Here is a 25,675-nt window from a genome sequence, read left to right on the forward strand (position 1 = left end):
ATATTGAGTGAGGTCAAAAGCCTGGCCTATGCGCTCAAGGAAGGCCGAGACGGGGAGAGCTGTCAGGTCAGCACTGCAGAACTGCGGGTGGCCGCTAGATGGCAGCAACCGGGGTTGCCCGGGTGCCTTTGCTGCCGTCGGCAACACCCGCCTGAAGTTGCCCCAGCTGAGTAAGTCTGAGGATGATGGGAGTTGTGGTCCAACACATCTGGAAGGCATCGGGCTGGTTTGAGACCATAGATCCCCCTGCTTGGCTTCTCAGAGTGCACTACGGCCAGATCTATCGCCCAAGCCAATCCGTGTAACCAGGTTTGTTGAATAAGCTAGGTCACGCTAAACCATGATGCTACTTTTTTTTGTGCCTTCGAGTCATTGCTGACTCCTGGTGACTGCCTGGACAAGTCCCTGCAGTTCGGCTTAGCCACCGCTATTTATAAACCAATACAGTATGTGAAGCCACAAGCTAATTGCAGTTTATCACAAGCCTATGTCTCAGCAGATCATGGTTTGATGCTGTAGCCAAGATCTGCTAAGCCACAGTAGATCCTTTGGAGGCCGAACGATACAGCCCTGCTGCTTTTCCAAAGCCCCCTCCCGCCTGCTCTTCCCTTTGGCCCCACTGCCCGTTCGGTCCGCTTCCTCAGTGGCCGCCCTCATCTTCTCATTCGCAATTCCCATTTCCAAGGCCGCCCGACTCAGGGATAACTCTGGGCGGCATACAGATTAAAAACACAACCACGGTAGATTAAAGCAAAGGAAACCGCCCAGAGTCACTTCCTCATGAGATGGGCGGTGTCTGAATTTGAAATATAAATAAAAATGAAACCAGTTAGCATGGCAGACACACCCCATAATGCAGCCTGTCCTGATATCGGGGCCTTCAAGGTGCAACTAACGGATTGCAGAACTACCCCTCATCCGGGGACTGACCACCACGTGGACTCAGCCACGTATCACCTCCTGGGAGGCCTTAACCGACTAGGCCAGACGTGGACCTAACAAGCAGGTTAACAACCCCAAGGGTCCTGCCCACCCCCTCTAGAGTCCCAGGATCAAACTCTTCCCAGATAACGGGACAAGATCTGGCCTTGGTCAACTCAGCCAGGCCTGCCCAATCAGAGTCTAACCCAGGAGAGATCTGAGCGATTTTGTCTATCAGATGCCTGGTCACCGCGGTCCCACAGATGTTCTTGTGGCCCTTCTCTCACCAGCGAGAAGGGGTCACTTTAACAGGGCTCTCTGGGGACACAGAAAGAGTGGGAAAAGCCACATTTTGCCACTCCTATCCCTAATGGGGACTCTGAAACGGGATCGGTCAGATTTGCTCTTCATCTTTCTCCAACAGTGCTCTAGGCACCCAGAGTCAGGTGGCATTTTAATTTAATTTAATTTAATTTAATTTAATTTCCCCTCCCAGAGCTCCCTGGAAAACCAGGAACTCCCCAGGATCAACAAACAAGGAAAGGGGCATAAAAGCAACCCAAGCCAAGAGCTTCACATCCATTCCAGGTGGAGAACCGCTCACCAGATCCCCAGCAAATGCCACTCCTTCTCCCTGAAACCCATCCAGCTCTGTATTCACCTGGGGTGGCCAACTGAATGGGTCCTGCTTTGAGGGGGAAGGGGAGCCCCAGCAGGGTGAATAGCACCCAGAAAGCGATCTGACCATACCCAAGGACTGGTGATGATGTCTTCCACCTTTGGATCACTTAGCAACTGACTCAAGACAAAATCAGATCTAACGTGTGTCCATAACGTGTGGTTGCCATGTGGCCAACCTAGAGTGCTTTTGCTTATAAAAACATGATTATGAGCTCTGCTAAAGCCACAGTTCAAACCAGTGTTTCTCAACCTTGGCAGCTTTCAGAGGTGTGGACCTCAACTCCCAGAATTCCCCAGCCAGCAAGGTTGAGAAACACTGGTTTAAAGTGTCAAGCTTATCAAAAACCCCTGGAGATCATCCACTCTGCCCTTTTGCAGGCCTTGTTGGGAAGAGACAACCACGTTTCCTTTTTTTTTTTAAGGACGCCGCATTCAAGAGTCCACCTGGCCATAAAGCCTACAACTGCTATAACTGATGTATGTCTATATTCGTTGGGTGCATTTATATACCTTCCATCTCCCCAGACTCAGTCAAGGATCAGAGTCTTATCTTACACCAAATCCACACTGCAAGGAGAAACCCATCAAGAATTTTCCGTGGAATTCACGGTGGAACTTTAGCGCAATACAGAAACAGATTTCAAATGCCCCGTTTGTGCTGCAAAAACCTTCTGAAATGGACCCCTGCTTTTCCTTCATCTGCTCCCTGGCTCGCCTGGGGAGACACCGTGGGTCTTTTAGCCTGAGCATCTTCCAACATCGCCTGCATGACCCAGACCAGCTCCCCTAGCTAATGATTTCTACACAAGAGGATTACAATTCCGCCAGACGTTAGTGGGGTTACTAAAACACATACAAGACATTCCAGAAACGCTTTAGGATTACCTACGCTTGATCCCTCGGTTTCATCATTCTTAATGAGTCACCTATTCATGCAAAACTCAAATCCTCAGAAGATTGTCAAAAAGCTGAAAAGCACGGAGTTAAATTTACTGGTATGTATTATTGCTACGGCTTTTTCTATGCCACTCTCTTCTAAAATGGCTCCTTTTTTCCTCTAATATTTTTCTTGCACCCCAGGATTATAGAATCATAAGAATGACAAGGGCCCTTTAGCATAACCACCCTAATATTTCTGGATTATTTATTTACTCCTGTATTATACCAGTTGGTAATAGAGCCCCTAACTCACAATTGCCACTCTGGCAGCAAACATAGGGTTAAAACAAAACAAAAAATAAAAACAACAAATAATGGCACCCTAGAACAAACAAACCCCCTACAACAAACCCAGTGCAAACCCTATGAGAACAGGGAATCACATCGACAGACTCACTCAACCTCCAGATGCCATGCCTGAAGGAGCATCCAGGTCTTCAAGGACATACTGAATACTAGCAGGATCAGGGCCACACAAATCTTGTATGGGGGTATGGCATTCCAGAGAGCTCCCTGTACAGACAGTTTCCCCACAGAGCAGAAGGTCATGAACGTAAGCAGGTCCTAAGGCAGGTAGGCCTTTAATAACCAGCATCTTGAACTGTACTCAGAAGCTTACAATGCAGCTCCCACAATAATGGTGTCATCCCATCCCATCAGGAAAAGCCCATTATCATGCTGGCCACTGCATTATGAACCAGCCACAGTTTCCAATGGTCTTCAAGGACAGGCCTATGTAGATAAAGTTGCAGTAATCTGGAAGTGAGATGTCCAGGCCTTGAGCCACCATCAGTGAGGTCTGCTGATGCAACTGGTGTACTATCTGGAGCTGTGTGAAAGTCTTCCTGGCCGTGGTTTCCACCTGCATTTTCAGCAGGAGCCATGAGTCCAGGATGCCCCCCAAATTGGGAGCCTACTTCCTGCAGTGGAACAGGCCCCATCTAGACTCTAACTGCCTCAAGATACCAGGCCAAACTTTGAGTGCACCTCCTGATTGGATTGGAGTCAAGAGCTAATGTTGGTGTCTTTAGCGTACTGATGATACCTCAGCTCAAACAAATGGATGACCTCCCCTCAATGTAGATATTAAGTAGTAAGTGGGAGAGAGTCGAGCCCTGGAGCATGCCACATCAGAGGAGCCAAGGGCTCGACTTTTCCCCTGCCTCAGGAACCATCCACCCAGGAAAGAGAACCATTGCAACAGTGGCCCCCACTCCCAACTCTCACAAACAGTCCAGAAAGATACCGTGATATTATGATCAATTGTATCAAAGGCTGCTGAGAGGCCCAGCAGGACCATAAAGATCACATTTCTTCTCATCTACAAGACTGATCAATGCTGTCTCAATCCCATACCGAGGCCTGAATCTAAGCAAAAGATACCCAGATAAAAAAGGGAAGGTTGGAGACAGGTTGATAATTCTCCAAAACAGCTGGTGTGTTACCACCTCCGTCCAGGTTGGTGCCATCATTTCTCTCCCAAAGATGTCTTCACCACAGCTCAAACCCAGCTTCCTAAAACCTTCCTGCTGCTTTAAGGAACCAGGTAGGATCCAGTCCATAGGTGACAAAACTAGTGTCAAGAGAACCATGTCCACTTCCTTCAAAGTGAAAAGCTCAAATCTCAAATAACATATAAAATAACACCTCTCTCATCTCTACAGATTGTGCCCAACCAGCTTCCAAGCTCTGAGTGACTCTGAGAGATTTCATCCTCCGGGCGTTTAACAAATTTCCACAGCGGCCCACCAAGCTTCTAGCCCATCATTTCCTAGAAGGATCTAGGGCACTCAAAGTAGTGCTGCTAGACAGCATTTCCCAGATATCATAGGTGCAGGGAAATATCAAGATTTCACTGCGCTTGCTACCACAGTATATGTTCAACCACAGTTCATACTTGCTCCATCTTCCACCAATGTTCTAAATATCTCTTCTACTGTTTCATCTCCCAGAGCTCCTCAGTATAAAAGGGAGCCCCAAGATCAGCAAACAGAGGGGGCAATCCCACCGCTGAATCATAGACTCATAAACTCATACGATCATAGACTTATAGACACATACAATCAGGAGGGACCACAAGAATCATCTAGTCCAGTCCTCTGCAACATTCAGGAACACCATTAAACTATCGTCAAGAGGTGGCTGCTCAGCCTCTTCTTAAAAACCTCCAGAAATATAGTATCCATAACCTCTGTAGATAAGACTGTTCCACCGTTGTACAGATCTAATTAGAGGAAGTTTTCTCTTAAGGGAAATATAGGTAGCTGAAACCTATACCCATTATTTCTGCTCCTTGTTTCTAGGCCATGGAAAATTGTTCTTGGCCATCTTCCTTGTGACACCCTTTTATGTATTTGAACACTGATATCATGTGTTCCCTCAATCTTCTCTTCATCAGGCTAAACAGCCAAGGTGACACAGTACTACTTCTAATGCAACCCAGAACTGCATTAACCCTTCCAGCTGCTGTCTCACATGGCTGGCTCATGTTCAGCTTATTGTCAATGGCCACATTCAACTCCTTCTCAGACGCAGTGCTCCCAAGCCGTGAATCCCCTATCTTGCAGGTGTGCCTTATATTTTTCCTCCCTAAATGTAATATCTTACACTTGGAAATGTTGAAAAACTTCTTGTTCCTTTTTGCCCAGTCTTCCAATCTCAGATCTGAATCTGATTCTTCAGATTAGACTGTAATCTCATTTTATAATTCTGGATTTTAGCCGGATCTCCCACTCCTATATCATCATCAGATTTGATAAGCAGCCCATCAAGCCCCTTATCCATGGCATGAATAGAAGGATTGAATAATATGGACCTGGAGAGACATCCTGTGGAACCCTGTTATTATCCTGTGGAACCCTATTGGTTATTGCTCTCTAACTTGATGTCGAGCCATTAATGCAGATTTTCTGACTGTGATTAGCCTGCCAGTTGTGGACCCACTGTACCATAATGCCACCCAAACTACAGCAGCTTGTCAATTAGAATTTCATGTGGGGCCTTGGCACAACTTTGCTGAAATCAAGGTAGATGATATCCACAGCATTCCCTTTGTCCATTAAAGCAGTTACCTTGTCAAAGGAGGGGACGAGATTTGTCTCACAAGACCCATTTTTGACAAAGCCACGCTGACTCTTCGCAATCAAGGCATTGTCTTTAAGATCCTTTCAAATTTTTCTTTATTACTTGCTCTAACATCTTTCCAGATATTGATGTTAGACTCTTTGGTCAATAATTACTGCAATTCTTGTTTTTTCTTGTTCTTGAAGAATGGAATCACATTTGCTGTTCTTCAGGCCTCTGGCACCTTCCTGGTTCTGCAGGACTCTTCAAAGATATCTGACAGAGGTCCTAATAGCTCTTAGGCCTTCAGCCTTCTAGGGCGTATTTCATCAGGGCCTGGAGACCGGAGGCCTCTGGATTAGCCAGAAGAGCCTTTCCGCATCCTTACTGGCCTGTGCCCTCCCTGCTGAGTCCATTCCCCATCTGGGCTCCTCAAATCTCCGTTTCCTCTGGATGCAGAGACAGGCAAAAGAGGGGCCGGGTTGCTCTGCTTTTGCTGACCGTTTGTGACAAGCAGTGAGCCCACCGCCTCCTTTCGCCTTCTCTTGCCGCTGACGTATTTGGGGAGCCCTCTTTGCTGGATTCTGCCTCTCCTGCTGTTAGCTCATTCCCACCTTTGCCTTCCTGACCTCATTCCTACACTTCTGAGGTGAAGCTCTGCAGACTTCCTTGGTCCTCAGCTCTTCCTTCCGGTTCCAGCTAACCCCCTTCTTTACTCTCAGTTCCTTAGTGAGCTGTATGTTCATGCACGATGGCTTCTTTAGATGTCTGCTAGCTGTCTTCCTCACTGGTCTTGTCTGAGGCCACCCGCTCCTTAACTTCCTTCACAAGAAGGCCCAGCCAGCTGCCAGGCCTTGGCGCTCAGGTTCCTTCCCACAGCATCTTCCTTATCAGGGACTGCTCCCGAGCCACAACTGCTCTCTTGCCATTAAGCCTGCCTTATGACTTGGGGGCAGGTGAACATGTTATAAGGGAGAGGGGGAAACTCTGTATTTGGTCCAGACAAGCTTAATGTTGTAAAGCCAAACCATATCTTGCCATACATTGGCTGGCTTCCCTAGCCTAGACTCCAGTGGAGAAGGTAGTTTGTGGTTCAGTGTGTTGTGGGAACCAAGGTTTTATCATAGAATCCTAGGGTTGGAAGGGACCTTGGAGGTCTTCTAGTCCAACCGCCTGCTCAAGGCAGGAGTCCTCCGACCATCTCGGACAAATGGTTGTCCATTCCTTTCCTGAAAACCTCCAGCGATGGAGCACCCACAGCTCCGGGAGGCAAGCTGTATCTTAGCATGTGGTATGACCCAGCTATCAGTGCTAAGGCCATCAAGGGTATACAGTATTTGTTTGGCATTGCGAGTTATGTGAACCTAGCACTTATGTTTGTTAATCCAGCTTCAGATATTTAAACCCAGTTCGTCACACTTAAGACTTCCAAATATTTCCGACCAGGCCATCTAGTTAACCATTCTGGGGAAGCATATAAATGTTTGGACAGAGACCACCTTTCAAAATGTTTTCCATGAAATGTTTTCCCATAAAAATGTAGTTCCTGTTCCGCAGCCCTCAAACAGAAGATTTGTAATTACCTCACGAGTCCACGGGAGCCTCCTGATGTGATGGCACCACATGGCAAACACCAGATGCTCCTCATCTTCAGGGCCTCCTCTGGAGAAAGAAGGCTCAGCTGGAGATGGGGTAATCCAGCAGGTGGCCAGTCTCTGTGAAGAAAGGAGGACCAAAAGAGAGTGAAAGGCTGGACCAAGAGGATGCCTTCAGTGGAGCCATCGTGGCTCAATAGCCCAGCCACACCAGACAAGCTCTGGCATGCAGCGAAGCTACATCAGCCCTCCCTTCTGGCGGGATGAGAGGGGTCTCCCGCCATCTCAGTGAACCTATGACGCAGACTGCGATTCACCCTCCTGGATCTGTGTTCTTTACAAATGCAGACACACACACACACACACCGGCTGCTTTGGGACGAGCCAACAGTGGGCAACTGTGGCTTCCAGGAGCTGCTGAGTAGAAGGGGCTTCAAATCAGTTTCATTGTTGGCGTTTTGCAGAGAGAAGGCACAGGCTACTTAGAAAGTGGGGAGAAGCAAGCCAGGCATTTTCCAGGACCTCCTGATGTTGAAATCAACCAGGTTTGGTTGTGTGAATGGCTCATCCTGGAAGGAAAGATGGGTGGGCAAGAAAAGACAGATTCCTTGGACTGTGGGGAAATCTGCGGGGCACCCCCTCTTCTGAACGTGGCACCTACCAGATGTGTCGGATGACATCTCCGACCATCCCCAGCCGGTCCCCATCCACTTGGTAGCCCAACACACTGAGAGGACACCAGCTCGGGGTCAGCTGCCCCAAGGAATTCCCGGCTGTCATGTGGAAGATGGAGAAGAGAACCCGGCATGACACTGCGCTGACATCACAGTGCTCAGGCGGCAGACTGGGAGGAGGGCAGCGGCTGGGTGCCCGTGCACCCGCCCTCGAGCTCTTTTCAGGGTGCTGGGCCTTCCTGGCCCGCCCACATGGCCCACTCGGGGCGCCCCAGGGGTCCCCACTCTGCAAGCCCGTCCAGGAGCAGGCGAGACCAGCTGGGAGCCTCCCCTGGCAGGCAGCTTCCCTGCGGTGCGGAGGATGATGAGGACTGGGAAACCGACCCGGACTACGTCCATGACGCCAGCAGGCCATGGAGGGAGCGTGAGATTTCGACCACATCCATCATTTCTGGTAGGCAGGGAAGCATCTGCACCACTGCCGGTCACTTTCAGGAGTTTGTTGACCCGTTGATTTGGGGGTATTGAGAGAGGTCACAGCAGCTGCCCCACCCAGGCTGGGCTCAGAAGCGAAGCAGGCACGTCAGCCCCTCAGGGTAGGATTCCAACGTCATGAAGGTCAGGACTACTTTTACTGTAAAGATATAGTAACAGAACCTTGCAAGTCTGGATGCGCTGCCCTCCTCCCTCAGCATGAGCTAGGGAGCGACTCGTCCAAGACGTTTACTCAGGTTGCGTTCCTGACCCAGACTCAGTCCTCTTTTATCTGATTGCTGTCTTGGGAGCAGCTTTTCCTCCTGTCCCCCAAGGTCATTCCCTCTGCTCTTAACAGGGCCTGGGTCAGCCTTGGATGGGAGACCACCAGGAGATCCCACAGCTGCAGGCTAGAAAATGCAGGCCAGAGGAAAGCCACAGCTGTTCCTAAGAACATAACATAGATGTGTGAATGGAGTCAAAGGAGGCCTGGCTTTTTATTAGGGTTTAATGGCTTACAGAACAATATTGGCTAGGGCCGTTTCTTGCTTTAGGAGTGTCTTCAGGGGTGTCCGCAGTACGTGGTCCAAACAGTCGAGATGGTAGCCCTGATGGTGCAAATCATCTTGATTGTTTTGACCGGTATTCAGTTATGAAAGCTTGCAAGAGATTCCACTGTGTCAGGGCCAGAGGTCCGCTGTCCCGGGTCGTGCGAGAAGGCCTTCTCCTGCGTGGCTCCCGGGCTACGGAACGTCTCCCCTGGGAGCTGGGTCCGGATCCACCCTCTTCTACCATGCCTTTAGGGTTGAGCTGTAAGGTACGTGTCCGGTTGGAAGCTACAAACCAGCTGACCTGCTGATTCAGAAGCCGTTCCCGAAAAACACGGGATGGAGGTGGTGGTAGGAAGAGGCTCAGGCTGGCACCCCCCTGACTCAAGGGGGCATCAGAGGGAGGGGAGGAGAGCACCTTCAGACTTGCAAGAGCTGGTCTCAATAAAGTAGAGTTCTGGTCTTCCTGCGGAGTCGGTTTCTTCATCTGGTCTACCTTGCGGGGATGACCGTTTACAGTAGCAAGACCAAGTGGCAAGCCTGCAGACAAATAAGTAAGAGGGGGAGGCGTCAAGACCGTTTCTGCCCCGATGCGAGGTTTATTGCATTTGCTTGTAGCTCTCGCAGCCCTAAAGGACAGCCCGTAAATGCCTTGCACCTTCAGTGCCGGAACTATGCAGTCGCTGGGTTCATGCTCTACCCTAAGCCGTAACGCGGTTTGATTGCTTTTCCTTAGGAGAGAATTCTGGGAGTTAAAAGTCCACACATTTTACCGTTGCTGAGGGCTGGAAAGCACTGCCTCAGCATATTGCAGGAACTCTGCCCTCGTGGTTTGCGCCTCCGGGCCGATGCCTTAGTGTGACCTGCAAACTCAGCCAGCCACAGCACTGTATGTGACGGGCGCAAGCATTGTGATGAGTTCACGCCTCACGTCGTGGTTTCCACAAGGGTTTCTTCCATAACTGGGGGTGAGAGTTTAGCTGACCTCGGCCGATCTAGAGACCTAAGCGGACGTACTGGAAGGAGGGGCAGTCTGGGACAGCTGGGGCCGCAGGTTGAGAAAAGTCCTATCCGCATCCCGGAAGGACGCTTGATAGACTTGTCCCCGTCAGTCCACAGGAGCCACGCTGAAATGAGAAGCAACTATGTTGTGGGAATTGAGTGTATGTAAAGCCAAGGGAAATCACCCAGCAAGATCTTGCCAGATTAAGAGCACAATTGCCTTCCGCCAAACCAACACCACTGAGGCCATCAGTCCGAGGCAGAACAGCAGCCCAACACGTCCGGGGAACACCGGGCAGCAACAGCTACCTTAGGGAAAGAAGACCACGCATTGGCGATATAATGACATTTGGTCTCTGCACTACTTGCTTTTAGATCTCTCCAGATCCATCCGAGACATCAGCCTTGGGAAGTCAAGCCCGCATAGTGCCAAGGACGGTGCTGATCGCCAGAACCACCCCTTGGTTTACCGAGATCCAGGAGGGAAGCATGCAAAGGCCGTGGAGGGACACCGACCGCCGCTCTGCCCTCACGTGCATTCTTCACCCAGCCTTGGCATCGAGAGGTCCTCCCTCTTCAACCGCAATGCTGCAGAAAAGCTGGACACCTTTTTCTCAGAGAAGCTCAAAGCGTGGGCTAGTGATACTGCTCGCCTGTCTGACACGGAGGCTGCCCAGGAAGAGCCCACCAGCTCCAACACACCCTGGAGGACAGCCAAAAGGGGGCCTGCAGACCACGAGCAAGCAGCTGGGAGGCACAACCACAGATGGGCAGCCCACGGAAGAGGAAATGTGGGGGCCCAACAGGCCAATAGTTCTCGTGACTATTACGACCCAGGCCGAGATCCCCACCTAAGACACCCCCGGCACAGGGCAGAGGGCAAAGGCGAGGCTTCGGAAGGTCTCCTCCGCAGGCAGGAGGGCAGTGGGCCCTCCACAAATGTGGGCAGCTCAGCCAGGATTCTGCCGCAGTGCCGCATCAGTCACGTCCGGCACTGTAGAGCCTGCCAGGCCTTCAATCAGGATGGGCCGGCCGGCAAGCACCGCGTGTGGGCCCCACTGCAGGAAGAGGAGGGTGCCGGCGGCAGCGTTCCCCCTCGGAAGGACAGGACTCAGCCACCTGGCCAGCAGCAGGTCCCGGACCGTATCTCAAAAGTTCAGCGGTGGTTGGAGAAAACCCCGCTGGGACCCCAGCCAGCCCCCCTTTGGCAGCAGCAGAAGCACAGGATCCCCAATCTGGCGAGCCCAGAGGCTCAGCGGCCGCTCCCTGCTTACGGCTCCCCAGCACAGAGGGAAGGGGGGCCCTGGAGCCAAGCCCTGGGTGCTGCCGGAGACCACCAGAGTCGGGGGGTCCCTGCTGAGGCCAGACTCCTAAGGAGAAGCCACCGCGAAGAAAGTCCCAAGCATCCGGTGAGGGCAGCACCACTTTATAGAAGACAGGGGGGCGGGGAGAGCTTTGATCACGTGAGGATGCAGTTTAGCCATGGAAGCAACTCCTGAGTGGGGTGGGGGCTTTCCCTCATGGAGGTGGGGCAGTCCTCTGGGGTGGAGGGGCGTTATTAGCTCCGGGGTTAATAGCAGCAAGCAATGGTGGACCTCCAACTCCAAGGTTCCCAGGTTGCATCGGAAAGAATCGACTCCCAACGGCTGCCAAGAAAGCGAGAGAGGTGCCCCTGCAGGGTGCAGGAATCAGGTTTGAGTGCCAAGAGGGGCTTCCAAAAGAGAGCTTCTGCCCCTGAATTAATGGGCACCCTTTGAATGCCATCATAAGGGGAGGGGTGGCATTGCAAGGGGTGCCCCGGGGGAGGCCCACTTCTCCCCCAGCATTTATGCCCTGCAGGAGAAGATCTGGGATAAAAAGTAAAGAGACTCTCCAGCAGAACGTGGCTCCAGGAAGTTTTCATGACAACAGGCTGCCCCGGCCTTTTTCTGGAAGGTTTTCCAACCTGCCTGTCTTCACCCTGATAGAGGCCAAGGACCTCCCAATTCTCCCTCCCTCTCTAGAGAGCAGGGCCACGAGTCCCATGAGGAGGCACAGGGGGCTCCTCGGGGGGGGGCTCTGTCTCCCAGATGCAGCCCTTGGACCTCTTAATGACCCCCTTCCCCTTGGGGAAGTGGCCACCTGCAGGGGGAGCAATGTCTCTGGCCAGCTCGGCCATTGAAAGAACATCTTGTCCAGACAGCAGCTGTGAAAGCTGGACCGTAGAATCCATTTAGATATTTCTGGCACACGTTTTGGGGGGGGGGGGGAATCCTAGAATCCCCACTGCAGATTAAGTTCTCATTACTTTGCAACATTTCTTTATGAAAAGAAAACCCTACCTTACCGGAGAAAATTGATCAGAATAATTGTAATTATATAGGGTTAAAAAAAAAAAAGAATCCAGAACAAACTAAATATAAAATTAACAATATAGTCTCGGGAGAAATAAATGTTTTTCATTAAAGGTAAAGGCAGTCCACAAAGGCAGTCCACAAAATAGGCTTGCTCATGTGGAGTCCCTGGTGCTCCCTAAGCTTGGCTATTTGACTCCAGACGTTTCAGTACCTGACTAGGTTACATCATCAGTGTGAGGGAGGGTGTGGTTTGCCCCCCCCCCCCCCGCCCGTGCAAGCTGTGCAACTGTGTAGCTTGCCCTGCCAGCTTTGGGGGAGGGGGGTTCTCCTTGGTAGCTCCTTGATTAGGGTATTGTTTTCTGCGTGATCGTGATCGTTTGTCTGGTGTTAATCCCTGCTTATCTGGGGGTTGGCTGCTGGAGGGGATGTGTTCTGGTCTTTTGGTTTCCTTCTTAGCTTTGTTATTGTCTCTTTTGAATGGTGTGTAAATGTGGTTTATCTCTGTGTCTTTGATGGCTGATTTGCGTTTGTGGATTTAGCTTGGTCTAGGGTGCTAACAGCTCCCAGGTGAAACTATGGTTGAGTCTGTCCGTGTGAGGCTACGGGGCTTCCACCGCGTCTTGCTGTTCGTGGACGCGTCTGCCGGCCCTCTGCCCGCCTGTCCTGCGCAGTGGCTGTTACCGTCCCCGCGGCGGAGCCCGCTGCTGGCAGCCCCAGCGCGGCACCCTGCAACCTCTCCTCCTTTTCCCACGCAGCCAGCCGCACGGATCGTCTCCTGCGACGACGCCAGCACCTCCCCCGCCACCTGCTCCTGCCTCTTCTGCGAGCGGCAGCGGCCGCGGGCCCAGCTGGTGGCTGGCCAGGACGAGCCGGACCCCTCGGCGGAGGCGGTGGCCGCCCGGCTGCAGGCGGAGAACCGGGTCCCGCGCATCGTGGAGGCGTTCGAGCGACGGTCCCTGCGGGAGGCCAAGATCGCGGAGCGGGAGCGGGCGCGGGCGCGCCAGGCCGCCCCGCAGCGGGACTCGGAGAGGAAGCGCCAGGCGCCGGCGAGTCGCTGCAAGCCCAGACGGGGGCCCCCGGGCAGCGGCCCCGGGGAGGCGCGCGCCCCGCACCCGAAGAAGCAGGAGGAGCAGCCCCGGCACAGGCCCGGCGCGCGGAAGGAGGGGGAGGCCGCGCGCAGGCAGCCCGGGCTCCTGGACAGGCTGCGAGGTCGCTGCTAGCTCCCCGGGCGAAGGGAGCGATCTCTGAGCGCATCGCGAGGGGTGCGGGAGAGTCCGCACCCTTGCGGGCGGGGAGGGGGGGCAGCCAGCGGAAAGCTGCCCCCGGGCAGGGCAGGGCCGGCTGGTCCTTTGCAAGGGGTATAGAGGCCAACGGGGCGGCGGCGAGCAGCCTTGTCCCTGCCCCGGAGCCAGGCGGTGGCTCTTGCCCCGTTTGGCAGACCTCCCTGGCTTTCCTGGGCCTGTTGGGATCGGGGGTCCTTGCCGGTCACGGAGCATTGGCCAGCGGGGGAGTGAGCTGCGAGCAGGACCAGGTGTGCCGGCTGCTGCGGGGAGATCCTGGGGGCAAGAGGCAGCAGCTCGCACCTGGGGCCTTGAGCTGGGAGCCAAAGCGCCCCTCCCCACAGCTCTGCTTCCGAGCAGAACTCAGAGAGAACACCTGGGCTGGCAGAGCTCTGCAAAACGGATCTTCAAGGAAGGAGCAGTTGGCTTAATGGTAGTCTGAGGAATAAATCTTGGTGACGATCCAGCCCGTAGTAACAAATTCCAAAGCTGAATTATGCATTGGGTGAAAAACGTGTTTCCTTTTGTCTGTCCTGATTCTTCCAGGAGTCCATCTCATTGGGTGGCCTCTGGTTCTAGGATTTTGGGAAGGGGTCGGTAGCTTCTCTTATCCTCCTTATCCACAACATGCATTCATTTTATACACCTCAGTCCTGTCCCTTCTCATTCACTCCCTTTCTAGACTAAAAAGCTCAAATGTTGCAGGAGACAATCACAGCTGGGGTGGAGAATCAACCCAAGTCTCTCTAAAGTTGCCATGTAGTTAGTGGCTGTGCTCACGCAGCACACTTAACCAGGTCAACCACTTGCACAACACACTTAAGCCCTCACAAATCTAGCAGCTGTATTTGCGCAATGTGGAATACTGGGTTAGTTCAAACCCTGGTTATTTTATTTTTGTGGCAGACTGAGGCTGTTTCCTTCCTTTCTTCCTTTGATTTGGAGACTGCCCAATTCTAGAATGACTCAGGGTGGCTTACAACTTGGAAGAACAACACAAAGGAACTAGGTGTCCAGACAACAATATCCCACCTAACCTAACACCGGTAGAGCACCACAGTGGTTCAGTGTGTTCTGCAAAGCCATAAGCAAGGGCTAATTCAGATCGGGAGCAGGGTGTGATCAAGGAGCCCCGATGGTGCATTTAAAATGCTGGACTCTCGGTGGAGTCTTGGACAAGCCAACACTTGCAGGTGAGACGCCAGCAGCAGCTCCCTTTGTCAGCCTTCCCATATACTGGACTGTAGCCTCACACATCTGGAAGGCCCAGGTGAGAGGCTGCAGCCAAGAGGTCATGAGAAGGACAAGAGGTGGAGCAAAGAAACCTGGGATGGTGGTGGAAGCAGATCTGACCAGTGAGGAAAAGCTCCAAAGGAAGATTGCACCAGAGTGCCCTCTCTGCCCAGGACCCAGCCCCACTTGGTCTACCAGAATCCAGGCATAGGAGATGCCTGGCGGGGAGGGGGATCCCCCTCTCTCCCTCGAAGGGGGGGGAGTGGGGGATTCCTCTCCCAGATCCCCTGCTGACCAGACAATCTCCAATGTGGATTGCAGCATCTCTTCTTTGCAAAGCCATCAGAAATTTCCCTTTGGCGGCAGCTGCCGGTCGTCCCTCCGTGCCAGGCAGAAGAATCTCTTCTGGAGTTCTGATACTGCTTCCTGCCAGCCCTGATTTAGGGTCAGAGGGAAATGGGGGGCTCCAATTGCAAGAGGGGGAGAGAGAGACCATGTATTTGTAAAATGCCCCTTCTCACCAATTGCTGCGTACACATCGTAACACTTGCCATAAGAACTATGATCTGTCAACAGACTGAGTGCAGCAAAGGACACAGATTCAAGAGGGATGGGGGAAAGGTTTCTCCAGATCCAGTCCTCCACGCACTTCCCGGGGAGCAAGGCCCACGCAACCCAACTTTTCAGTCCATTAACTGAAAATGATTGACAGCAGCCAGAGGCAAAGTAAGAGGGAGTACAAAAACTATTTAAACTATTTCTGGGCACCTGATAGACTACAACCCTCTCTCTAGGTCCTTCCCATCAACTGAGGGGCCTCGCTGATTGATTGATTGATTGATTGATTGATTGATTGATTATGTGCCATCAGGTTGGTGATGGTTTTCTCCAGAAGGCTCTGTTCCCAGCCTGGTCCTCCAGGTCTCCAATAGTGCCCCCATCACTGATGCGGTGATGTCCATCCACCTTCCTGCTGTTGCCCTCTTCATCTCTTTCTTCCCACCCTCCCCAGCATTATGGACTTCTCAAGGGAGCTGGGTCTTCACCTAATGTGTCCAAATTATGATAATTTAAACCTGGTCATTTGTGCCTGGAGTGAGATTCAGGGTATTGTGACAAGCCCAGAAGAGTCTTCTCCAGCCTGGGGCTCAGTTGCACCTTGAGGTTCACCTCCAGCCAAGAAGTACCAGGAGAGTGCTCTGGAAGGTGGTGTTAAGAATCCTTGGCTAGTTTAATGGGAGTTGGTTGAGCGAGGGCAGCAAGTCCTCCTTCCCTTCAACTCATTGCCTCGAAGCCTCTTCCCCAGGAGCCAAGCCAAGGTCTTTGGCTTCTAGGGGGACCTGGAAGAAAGAGGGCCTTCTCTTGACATCCTGGATCTGCCAAGGTGGCAGAGCTGAGGCCCAGAGCTGCTCTGTGGGCCTTGCCTCTTGTGTCACAGTGCACCAAGAAGGACACCTCTGGAGTAGCTGGTGTGGTCAAGCCAGCCCTGGGGAATGGGATCTTCTGGGTCCAGCTTGTGAGATGGGCATGGCTCCTTTTACCTGGCCTGCTTTATGAAGACATATTGAACCAATAGAAGCAAACTAGGGCTGGAAGAGCCCAGTCTGATTTGGATGCCAGGAAGCTGGAAGCCAAAGATGTCATTGGGTACCAGTTTGCTTCCGGGTCCAATTCAAGGTGTTGGTTATTACGTTTAAAGCCCTACATGGCATGGGGCCAGGTTACCTAAGGGACCGCCTCTCCCCTATGACTTCAACCTGTCCCACCCGTTCACACAGAGAGGGCATACTTCGGACCCCCTCAGTAAGAACTCCGTCTAGCAGGGTCCAGAAGGCAGGGCTTCTCTGCGGTAGCCCCCGCCCTTTGGAACATTCTGCCCCCGGAGGTGCAATTGGCCCCCTCACTCCTGGCCTTCCGAAGGGCCTTGAAGACCTGGCTCTGTCACTTGGCCTGGGGCGGGGGGGGAATATCTCAAGCAGGGAGATGGCTAACCCCATAGTGGTTGGCTGTCCCTGGCCCGATTTTCCATCTTCTTGGATTGTCCTTTTTTAGTATTGTTGTAATTCTATATATATTATGTATTTTATATATATTTATAGTTTTAATGTCTTTGTAAGCCGCCCAGAGTCCCCTATTGTGGGGGAGATGGGCGGGGAGAAATCCAATAAATAATACTAATAATAATGTCCTTCCGACACAGATTCAGCCGCTTCAACCTCATCTGCAAGGACACACAGCCTGAGCCTCCCTGGCATGGGCAGAGCCTTGTCATGGTGGCATCCTGGGCCCTACCTGAGCAGAAGGAACTGGCAAAGGACGTTTTGTGCCCGGGAGGAGGAGGAGGGGGTGGGTGGGGCTGAGACCATCCCTAAGTGGCCCTTTCCCACTCCCAGGCCGCCCCTCCAGCCCCTGGCCCCTCCTCCCTGCCTGCAATGCCACCAGCCCCTAGGGGTCCAGTGGCGGGGAGTCCATCATCAGCATGAGAAAGGCCTGGATGCCCAGCCCCCAGCCTCCTGCCCCTCCTCCCCCCCCCAGGCACTCAGCAGCAGCAGCAGCAGCAGGGAGGCAGCAGCAGAGCCCATCAGCTTGGCCCCGGCCATGGCTGCCTGGGGCCCTTCTCAGCCTGGGCCTGGGGAGGGCAGCCCGGATCACAGGATCTGGGTCCCAGCTGTAGCCCAGCTTCCTACCCTAGACGAGGGGCGGCTCGCAGCTGCAGAGGGGGGTGGTGAGGGGCCAGGCGAGGGCCAGTCCGGCAGGAGGGGGAGGAAGAAGAAGAAATACCACCGCCACCCCAAGCCCCCCTACACCTACTTGGCCATGATTGCCCTTGTGATCCAGGCATCCCCAGACCGGAAGCTCAAACTGTCCCAGGTAAGACAAAAGGGCCAGGAGCTGCCAGCCATGTGGAGCTGGGGGTGGGGTGGGGGGGTGGGGTGGGCCTTCAGGGGGACTTGGGTGGACTCAGCCACCAGAGCGCAAGGCCCGGGAAGCCCACTTACTCTAGCTCGTGAGGTTCTGGATGCTGCATTGTGAAGGTGGGAGAGGCTGGAGCGGAACAGGGAAGCTCTGTGCACATTTCAAGGCAGGCCCAGGACGGGAGGCAGCTGTTGAGCCTCCTCAGGAAGGAGCAGTGGGCAATGCCATCCCTTCTGGCGCGCAGGAGATCTCCCTCACTGGATAGCTTCATGGAGGGGTTGCCATTAGCTGGGCACACCACGCTCTGCAGCTTCTGCAGGGAGTGGGGGATAACATGCCTGCCCCCCCCACAACCCAGATCAGGATTCAGGGGGAGGAGACCCCTCCTTCTTTGTATGGGTGGGAAATTATCTGAACTTCCATCACCAGCAGAGTATTTGTCTGCCACCCACCCCACCACCAGCCCCTCCTCTTCTGAGCTGGAAGACCTCAAAAGCCAAGGGGGCTTCTTGGCCTGCTGGGCAACTCTGTTCCAAGAGTTGGTGTTGCAAGGGTTGGCTTGGGGGCAGAGACCCTGCTGGGCCCCCTAGCATCAGCCTCGCCTGCAGCGTTTCTTATCTTCTGAAGCAAGCCCCAGATACCCTCCCTCCATCCGGAGTACTTGTCTGCCCAGCAGGATCGCAGCGCAGCCTTCTGCAATATCCTCCAAAGGCTCCCCCCCCCTACTGAACCAGGGCTTGTGTTCGCCCCTCTTGCTGGCCTTCTCAGGACTGGGGGTGGGGGGGAGGCCAGCCACCAACGGGGACGTGCTTGATCCAGAAGTTTGGAAACAAAGGGCTGTCTCCTTCAAGTCGAGCTAGGAGCTAGGAAGGGGTGTGATGTTTGGGGGGGCACAGTAAACCCTGCATGGAAGGCAAAATACAGTATAATAAGCCCAGTAATTGCCCAGTAGGGCTCCAAAACAGCTGTTTAGCATAACCTCCTTTGACCTGGATTGGTTCAGGGGAGGACAGCGAAGATGGACCTGCCCCAGGAGGTCAGATCAAAAGAACCTGGGAGGTTTGGGCGTGATGTCAGGGTTCAGGGCGCCAGGGATAAGGCGGCCAGCAGCTGTTTTCCACTCCCACAGAAACTGGGGCCTCTTCCAACTCTGCCAGTCTATGGTGCTATGAAATGGCGCTCCAACTGCACTCTGTTGCCTCCGTAACTCAGCTGGATTGGGTTGGATGTTTATTGTGGCGCGCGTGCACACCCTGAATGAGAGAACGAGGCAATTTATATTTAAAGAGGCACTCATGCTGGTCAGGTTTAATTTCTAGAGTGGAAGCCGCTCCGTGAGTCTTGAGGCATCTAACAGTCTGAAACGTTTATTATAGGTGGCAACTCCTGGCTGATCCTGGCTGATCTCTTTGTACAGCAGGACTTAGTACTTGGATGCTAAGCAATCAGGAGGAGTCTGGTAGCACCCTTTCCAGCTAACAAATGTTATTAAAAGGCATAAAAGCTGGCAAAACCACCTCCGTCAGGCTGTTTGAGAAAACTGCGAGGATGACGCCTGGAGGTCCCTCAAAGTCCTCGCGCTGGAAGCTGCCTCTGCTTAGTTGCTCAGGAGAAGCCATGCGTCTAGTGCGCCTTGCCAGATGCAAAGAAGAGGAGAATAAACGCAGACAGTTGTTGCGGGGGGGAGGCAGGGGCTAATTTACTTGAAGGAATCTGCATATTCCGAAAGACCTCAATGCCCGGGCGGGGGGGCGGGGGGCAGCCTTTGCTATTATGAACAAATGCCAGGGTTGCATATTGGCCAACCCCGGAGCTGCGGAGGTGTTACCTGCCCTCCTGCTGTGAGCAACCCCACCACACACACCCCCTCCTGCCCCTTCCTGAAAGGAGCAGGAAGGAAGGGAGGGATTGAGCGGGGACGGGTGGGGGGAGGCTGCCGGACCGTCTCTGCCAGCAGCTGCCTGCCAGCCTGGTAAGGACCCCAGGCTTCTCTCTCTGCCTCTGCTGCTGGAGGGGTAAATCCTCCCCCAGGTCAGGGGTCGGTCAAGCCGGTTGGGGGACTAGAGCCAGCAGGGTGCCAGTGCAGAGAAGGCTGCCCGGCTGGAAAGGCAACCGGGCCGATGCCTGTCCCGCTCACCAGCCTCCCACCCTCTCTGGGCTCCCCTGGCTAGGAAAGTTTTCCAAGATGGCCAAAGGTCATCAAAGCGGGCCAGAGGGGAGGCGGATTTGGCCTGACTGCCAGTTAAATCTTGCCCTCCATCCTGAATTGTATGAGGACCCAAGCAAGGGTCTGCAAAGGTGCTCAGTGGTGCTGCCTTGATCCAGCCAGGCTCCTTGGCAGGGGGCTCTCCCAAAGCTGCCCCATCTGGGTGTGACGCAAGGGGGAGGCAGCCTCTTCGGCAAGGGATCTTGCAGCCCACCCGCCCCATCCCCGGTCCCAAGATGCCTCTCCCTCCCCCCAGTAGAAATGCCCCGACTTCAAGGACATCTGAGCATCTTCCTGCTCCCCCTCCCTTCCAGAATAATGATCCTGCTAAGTTCCAACAGCAGCACATCTTGAGGTCAAATTCTCGCCCCCGCTTCCCTTTTTGGTTGTGAGCTTTGCTCTCACCCGTTTCGCAGCTGCTTCTGCCTCCACCTAGAAGGGCTTCAGCTCATGCAAAAGTTCTAACAATGGTTTGCCGTTCAACTGGCATCCACAGATCCCTTTAAGGGACAATGGTGGAGGTCCCAGAGGCCAACGCTGCCTCTTCCAGGGTCTGCTCTGAGATCAGACCCTGTAAGCCATGATACCCTTCAGAGGAGAATGTGAAACAAACCAGTGGGGACAGGGGTTAATCATGGTTTATTGCTTACTCTGTTCTGTGAGTCAGGTAACTGTGGCTTGTTGAACAAACCACAGCTAAACCATAACTTAGTGATAGCATCCCTGAGTACATGGAGACTGTCCTTCCCAACAAATTCTGCCTTTCAGGCTGAAGAGAGTCCAACGGTTACAGTCCCAGTCCAGAGGCAAGAGCAATAGCAAATGCTGTTATTGAGCAAAAGTCCTCTTAGCCGGTGGGAAATGCAGCTGATCCGCGAGGTGAAAGGCGGTGGAGCTCCCCACCCCAAAGCAGCTGTTCCCACAAGAGGCGCTTCTCCCCCCCCCCGAGGGCAGATGTTCCCCCGGCCGGTCCGCAGCCCTGAGTCCCCTCCTCCTCCTGCCTTTCAGATCATCAAGGAGATCAGCACCCTCTTCCCCTTCTTCAGAGAAGGCTACCAGGGCTGGAAGGACTCCATCCGCCACAACCTCTCTGCCAACGACTGCTTCCGCAAGGTGAGAGGAGCCGGAAGCACCAGGCAGGGCTGCCATCCCCCCCCACCGCCACCCCCAGGTTAGTTGTGCTGGGCCACACCACACCTTCTAGGCAGGGCACAGTGTCCTCCTCGCCAGGGTCCATTTTAGCTCGCACGCACACCTCATGCTCCCCCAGGCACATACCTTGGGTCCCTTCCTGGGGAACCTGTGCTATCGGAAATTGGATCCTCCAAGAGTTGGGCCCAGTTCAGCCACAGAGCTGAGCTTGGAGAACAGACACGGGGTGGATCGGGCCGTGCGTGTTCCGAAGATGAAGACCCGGGATCAACTCCACGGCCGTCCCAGCACAGGGGAACGTGTTGCTCCCAGAGATACTCACTCCCGGTGTCCGCAGACCACTTAAAACTCTCTTTCGGTGCCTGGTTGAGGCAATTACCTCTTGATGGGCAGGAGAGGCGCTTTCAGAAATAGCCTTTATGTCATCTCGATGGCTCAGCCACCCAGACTCATTGGCCTGAGGTGGGCTAAATGTTCTGTATGCCTGTACCTATGTAAATAAGCAAACAAGCCAGCTGTCCGACTCCCCAGCAGACCCCAGTTCACCAATGAGGGGAATCGGAAATGCCAGGCCTCCTCCCATCTGGCTGACTCCACCCACCACCTTCAGCTCTTTAGCTTTTCCAACCCAACACGTGAGGCTGGGGGTGGCGACCAGGAGATCCTGGGTGCACAGCAAACCGCAGTGCAACAATGCACCTGGAAGAAGGTCCGGGATGTCTCCTTCTGGGGACAGGGGCCCTGCCTCTGCCTTCAGAAGACACACCTGCACCCTCCCCTCCCCTCCCCCCTGTCTTGCAGGTACTGAAAGACCCCACCAAGCCCAAGGCCAAGGGGAATTTCTGGACCGTCGATGTGGACCTCATTCCCCCGGAGGCTCTCAAGCTGCAGAACACGCCCGTCTCCCGACAAGAGGAGCGAACCTTCACGGTTGACCTGGCTCCCTTTGTGTACCACGGCTGGACTTTCAACGCCCCCCAGCCTCCCCTTAATGTGGCTGCCCCAGAGGGCAGGGGGTTTCCGAGCAGTGAAGGGGCCCGGCAGAGCAGCCCCTTCAGCATTGACACCTTGCTTCATGACTTCCAGGATGTGGGTCTCTCGGGGAAAGCGCGGGCAGACGTGGCACCACCGCAGAGTCCGACAGCTGGCTCAGAATCCTGGGGCACAATCCCTATCTTCCGTGTCTCCTCTGGAGCCCGAGTCCTCCCCTGGCAGCCTCCGTGCCCTCTGCCCATGCTCTGCTCCCTCTCTTCCTCCAGCAGCCGCTCCTCCCTCAGCTCCTTGTCCCCCACAAGGGAGGAGCCAAAGAAGGGGACTGGTTCCTCTACTTTGGCCAAGCGCCCCAGAGTCATCTGCCCAGCCCCCGAGAGCAGTGGCTCCGACTCCAGGGAAGACACCCCACCTCCTCCTGCCCCATGCTGGGAGCAGCTCCCCACTTCATATACTCCATGTGTGGCTCCCAACGTAGTGGTAGCACCCCCAAGCCACACCCTACCCTTCTCAGCCTTTCCCTCCTACAGCCCCACACCTTTTGCACACCCAGCCTACTGGGAGCTGATGCCAGGGCCCTCCCTGAGTCCAATCGCTTCCTCCAGAGTCTGCTTGGACCTGGACGAAGCGATGCCTCCCAACAAGACCGTGTTTGATGCTTGGATGAGCCACCCCATGGACATTGTCCACCCAGCTCTTCCCAGGACAGGCCTTTCCTCCAGGAGCTCAGTGCTCACCCACTACAGCCTCTCCTGAGAACAGCCTTTGGCAAGGGAGTAAGGTGGCCGGTTAGGCATGTCAGCCATGCTTTCTGTCCAGGGATGACCACAGTCACCACCACCACCACCACCACCTTGTCCTATGACAAGCCTTTCTTGTAGACCTTGTCAGCATCTCCAGAAGACAACACAACAGTCCCATAACCAACCACCCAGTGAAGAACCAAACAGGAGCAAACCATCCAGGGGAAAAGCAGCTGTCTGCCCTTTTGACCATTAGGGACCTCTTATCCTTTTGAGTAGATGGGGTCTCCCATAAGAAATGAGAGAGGGGGAATCTGCCAAGCCAGGTCCTGAGCGCCATCATGAAGCCAAAGGGCACAGGGAGGATGAGAGCTGGGGAGCCCTTGGTGCTCTCTGAGCTTGGCTGTTTGCTTGCAGACATTGCACTACCCGACTAGATCGCGTCGCCAGCGCAATCATGTGAGTCTCTGATGATGTTGCCTACTTGGGTAATGGATAAAGAAATGTCCTCAAGCCAACTCCATAGTTCAACCCTGAGCTACATGTATTCTCTTCTATGGGGTGAAAGCTGGCCCCGCTCTTCTGAGTCCTTGCTTGAGGCTGAAGATTGAGAAATGGACCAAATAAGTCAGGGTGGGAAGCAGATTGCTTGGCTCTGCAAAGGGATTCCTGAAGAGCTTCAACACCCAGAGGAGGGGTAGCATTATTTGGAAGCCTTAACTGGTGCAAAATGTGGTGGGGCGGGCAATTACCAGTGCCAGTTACTTGGCACATGGAACGCCACTGCTGTGTGAGCTGCATTGGATGTCACTGTGCTTCTGGGTGCAATTCAAGTGCTGGTTTTCACCTTTAAAGCCCTTCATGGCGTAGGACCAGGTTACTTAAGGGACTGTCTCCCTAGTTGTTCCTATCCATCCTACCCGATCTGGCAGGAAGGATGCTCCAGGTACTGTCGGCTAGGGAGTGTCAGTTGGCGGAGCCCAGAAGGAGAGCCTTTTCTGCCACGGCACCCGCCCTTTGGAACATCCTTCCCCCGAGATTAGATTAGGCCCGTCCCTGTTGGCCTTCTGTAGGGCCTTGAAACCTTGGCTTTGTGCCCGAGCCTGGGACCCTGGGCGTGGGTTAGAGCCCGTCTCCTGGTTGTGTGGATGACAGGTTAGGTTCTGCCCGGCTGCTAGGTGTTTCTATTTGTATTTGTTTTTCTATCGGGTATTTTGTGTTTTTGATTCACTTGTTTTATTGTAAGCTGCCTGGAGTCATGCAAAAGTGAGATGGGCTATATAAATCCAATAAATAAAGACATCACTGCTGACGTACGTATGAGTCCCTCGTCTCATGTACTTGACCATCGCAGCAGAGAAATCATGGTGGGAGATGTCAGTTCTTCTCCTGCAGGGACAACAGATCCCTCCTCCAGAGTACCAGAGCAAACCTGTCTATATTGGCTTACAGGTGGTCCTCAGATTACAACCCAGATTGGGAGCGGAATTCCTGTTGCTAAACAAAGCAGTCAATAGGCAAAATATCAAGTGACTGCACTGCTTTGCGACGGCAGTCCCGGTTGCCTTCACTAGGCGAGGGCCTCGCGCACGAACTTCCTCTGCTTCAACTCCCCCCCACCTGTCTCCTTTGCCTTGCCTCCCCTCCACTGGGCTCGCCAACACCAGCTGGCCTCAAGCCTCACGGCGCAGGGGCTCTGTTGGCGCTGGGCTCACCTTCGCCTCCCCGGCCGCCAGGCTCCTGGCAGGCCTGCCCCACTTCAGCAGTCTCAGCCCATCACCGGCTGGAGGTCGTGCACAGATGCTCGCCGCCACTGGGAGAGGGGAAGCGAGATGAAGACGACAATGAAGGTCAGCTGAGGGCAGTGGCAGGGGGGTGGGGGGCAGCATCGAGGAGGTGGTGGCAGAATACAGCGACCTCTTCCTCTTGGCCATGCTGTGCAGGGCAGCCAAAAGGGCAGAGATGGGGGGGAGACAGGTGGGTGGAGGGAACTGAAATGGAGGCAGTTCACACAGGACAGGAGAACATGCCCACAGGATGCTGCAATGGACATAAATGCGGGCTGGTTGCCAAGTGCCCAAATTTTGATCATTTGATTTCAGGGACAGTGCAACAGCTGCAACTTCAAGGACCAGTTGTAAGTCCGTTTTTTCAGCACCGTCATAACTTTGAACAGTCACTGAACAAATGGTCATGACCTGAGGACTACCTGTATTCCCTGATTCTAATATTTGAAAAAGTTAGAAAAATATATGATTACAACATCCCAGATAAGCCAGATTAGTTGATTGGGAATTATGGAGTCCAACATGTCCTGAAGCATTGGGTGGGGCAGCTCAACTAACAGTATCCTACCTCTGGACTCAAACTGACCCTGAATTATTGAACTGAAGCAGTATGCCTCCCCTCCCCTCCCGTCGCCTCCCCACCCCACCTGGTCTGCCTGGCAGGATCCAGTAGCAGCACCTGGCTGGCTGGAATAATCAACTCCATCTGTCAAACCTTTACCACATGCCAAGCATTTATTAAGTCCTTCTCATTAGGCCCTCAGGGCCAATCGGTGCCACGAGCAGTGCCAAATGCCTTCTGAGTGTTCCCATGGCTTCTGTCCTGAAAGCTTTGTTCTACCAACAAGGAAGTCCCTGCAGTCAGTGAGGGTGGAGCTGAGCAGACATGCCCAAGTTCATAAAACAGCCAAGCAATCTGAAAGTCTCTTATGTCATCCAGATGTTTTCTCTTTCCTTCACATGCCCAGATTTCATACTGCTTTTATTCTTTATGGGTTATTTGAGGTTTCTAAATGGGGGACCAACACGCGTACTGTATAGCAAAGCGTAATTTAATTTTCTCTTGCCTGAGGTTCTATGGGCTGCACCCACACACGCAGGAATTAGGGATCTTACTGTGGTGTCTGGCCGTGAT

At 53.7% G+C, this 25,675-nt stretch overlaps 2 protein-coding genes across 7 annotated transcripts; both read left to right on the forward strand.

Moving 5' to 3' along the window:
- Positions 1-29: 29 nt before the first annotated feature.
- Positions 30-24,060, forward strand: LOC112541800 (forkhead box protein H1). Of its 6 annotated transcripts, none has more exons than XM_088148839.1 (5): positions 30-309; positions 1,418-2,597; positions 16,947-17,617; positions 20,877-20,981; positions 21,822-24,060. In XM_088148839.1, the coding sequence occupies exons 3-5, from the start codon at positions 17,000-17,002 to the stop codon at positions 22,764-22,766; spliced, it is 1,668 nt and encodes a 555-aa protein (XP_088004965.1). In that variant the 5' UTR covers positions 30-309; positions 1,418-2,597; positions 16,947-16,999; the 3' UTR covers positions 22,767-24,060. The 6 variants fall into 6 exon arrangements, 5 of the variants coding, with proteins under 5 accessions (XP_088004965.1, XP_088004967.1, XP_088004966.1 ...); XM_088148841.1 differs by having other exon boundaries at positions 2,025-2,597; XM_088148840.1 differs by having other exon boundaries at positions 30-170.
- LOC112541799 (uncharacterized) lies at positions 7,766-16,914 on the forward strand. Its single transcript, XM_088148844.1, has 3 exons — positions 7,766-8,327; positions 10,273-11,306; positions 12,989-16,914. The coding sequence occupies exons 1-3, from the start codon at positions 8,126-8,128 to the stop codon at positions 13,451-13,453; spliced, it is 1,701 nt and encodes a 566-aa protein (XP_088004970.1). The 5' UTR covers positions 7,766-8,125; the 3' UTR covers positions 13,454-16,914.
- Positions 24,061-25,675: the final 1,615 nt, after the last annotated feature.

Source organism: Python bivittatus, unplaced genomic scaffold, assembly GCF_059951505.1.
Source record: "Python bivittatus isolate LINGU-HERP-01145 unplaced genomic scaffold, Pbiv_v1 ctg000590_np1212, whole genome shotgun sequence".
NCBI lineage: Eukaryota > Metazoa > Chordata > Lepidosauria > Squamata > Pythonidae > Python > Python bivittatus.

Bases quoted from the DNA above. Each gene is read 5' to 3' on its own strand.
- LOC112541799 (XM_088148844.1), top strand. From the start codon at position 8,126: ATGGCCCACTCGGGGCGCCCCAGGGGTCCCCACTCTGCAAGCCCGTCC. The intron at 8,328-10,272 runs GTAGGCAGGGAA...ACTTGCTTTTAG, and splicing joins GACCACATCCATCATTTCTG to ATCTCTCCAGATCCATCCGA. The intron at 11,307-12,988 runs GTGAGGGCAGCA...TTTCCCACGCAG, and splicing joins AAGAAAGTCCCAAGCATCCG to CCAGCCGCACGGATCGTCTC.
- LOC112541800 (XM_088148838.1), top strand. From the start codon at position 15,448: ATGATTGACAGCAGCCAGAGGCAAA. The intron at 17,618-20,876 runs GTAAGACAAAAG...CCTGCCTTTCAG, and splicing joins GGAAGCTCAAACTGTCCCAG to ATCATCAAGGAGATCAGCAC. The intron at 20,982-21,821 runs GTGAGAGGAGCC...CCTGTCTTGCAG, and splicing joins CCAACGACTGCTTCCGCAAG to GTACTGAAAGACCCCACCAA.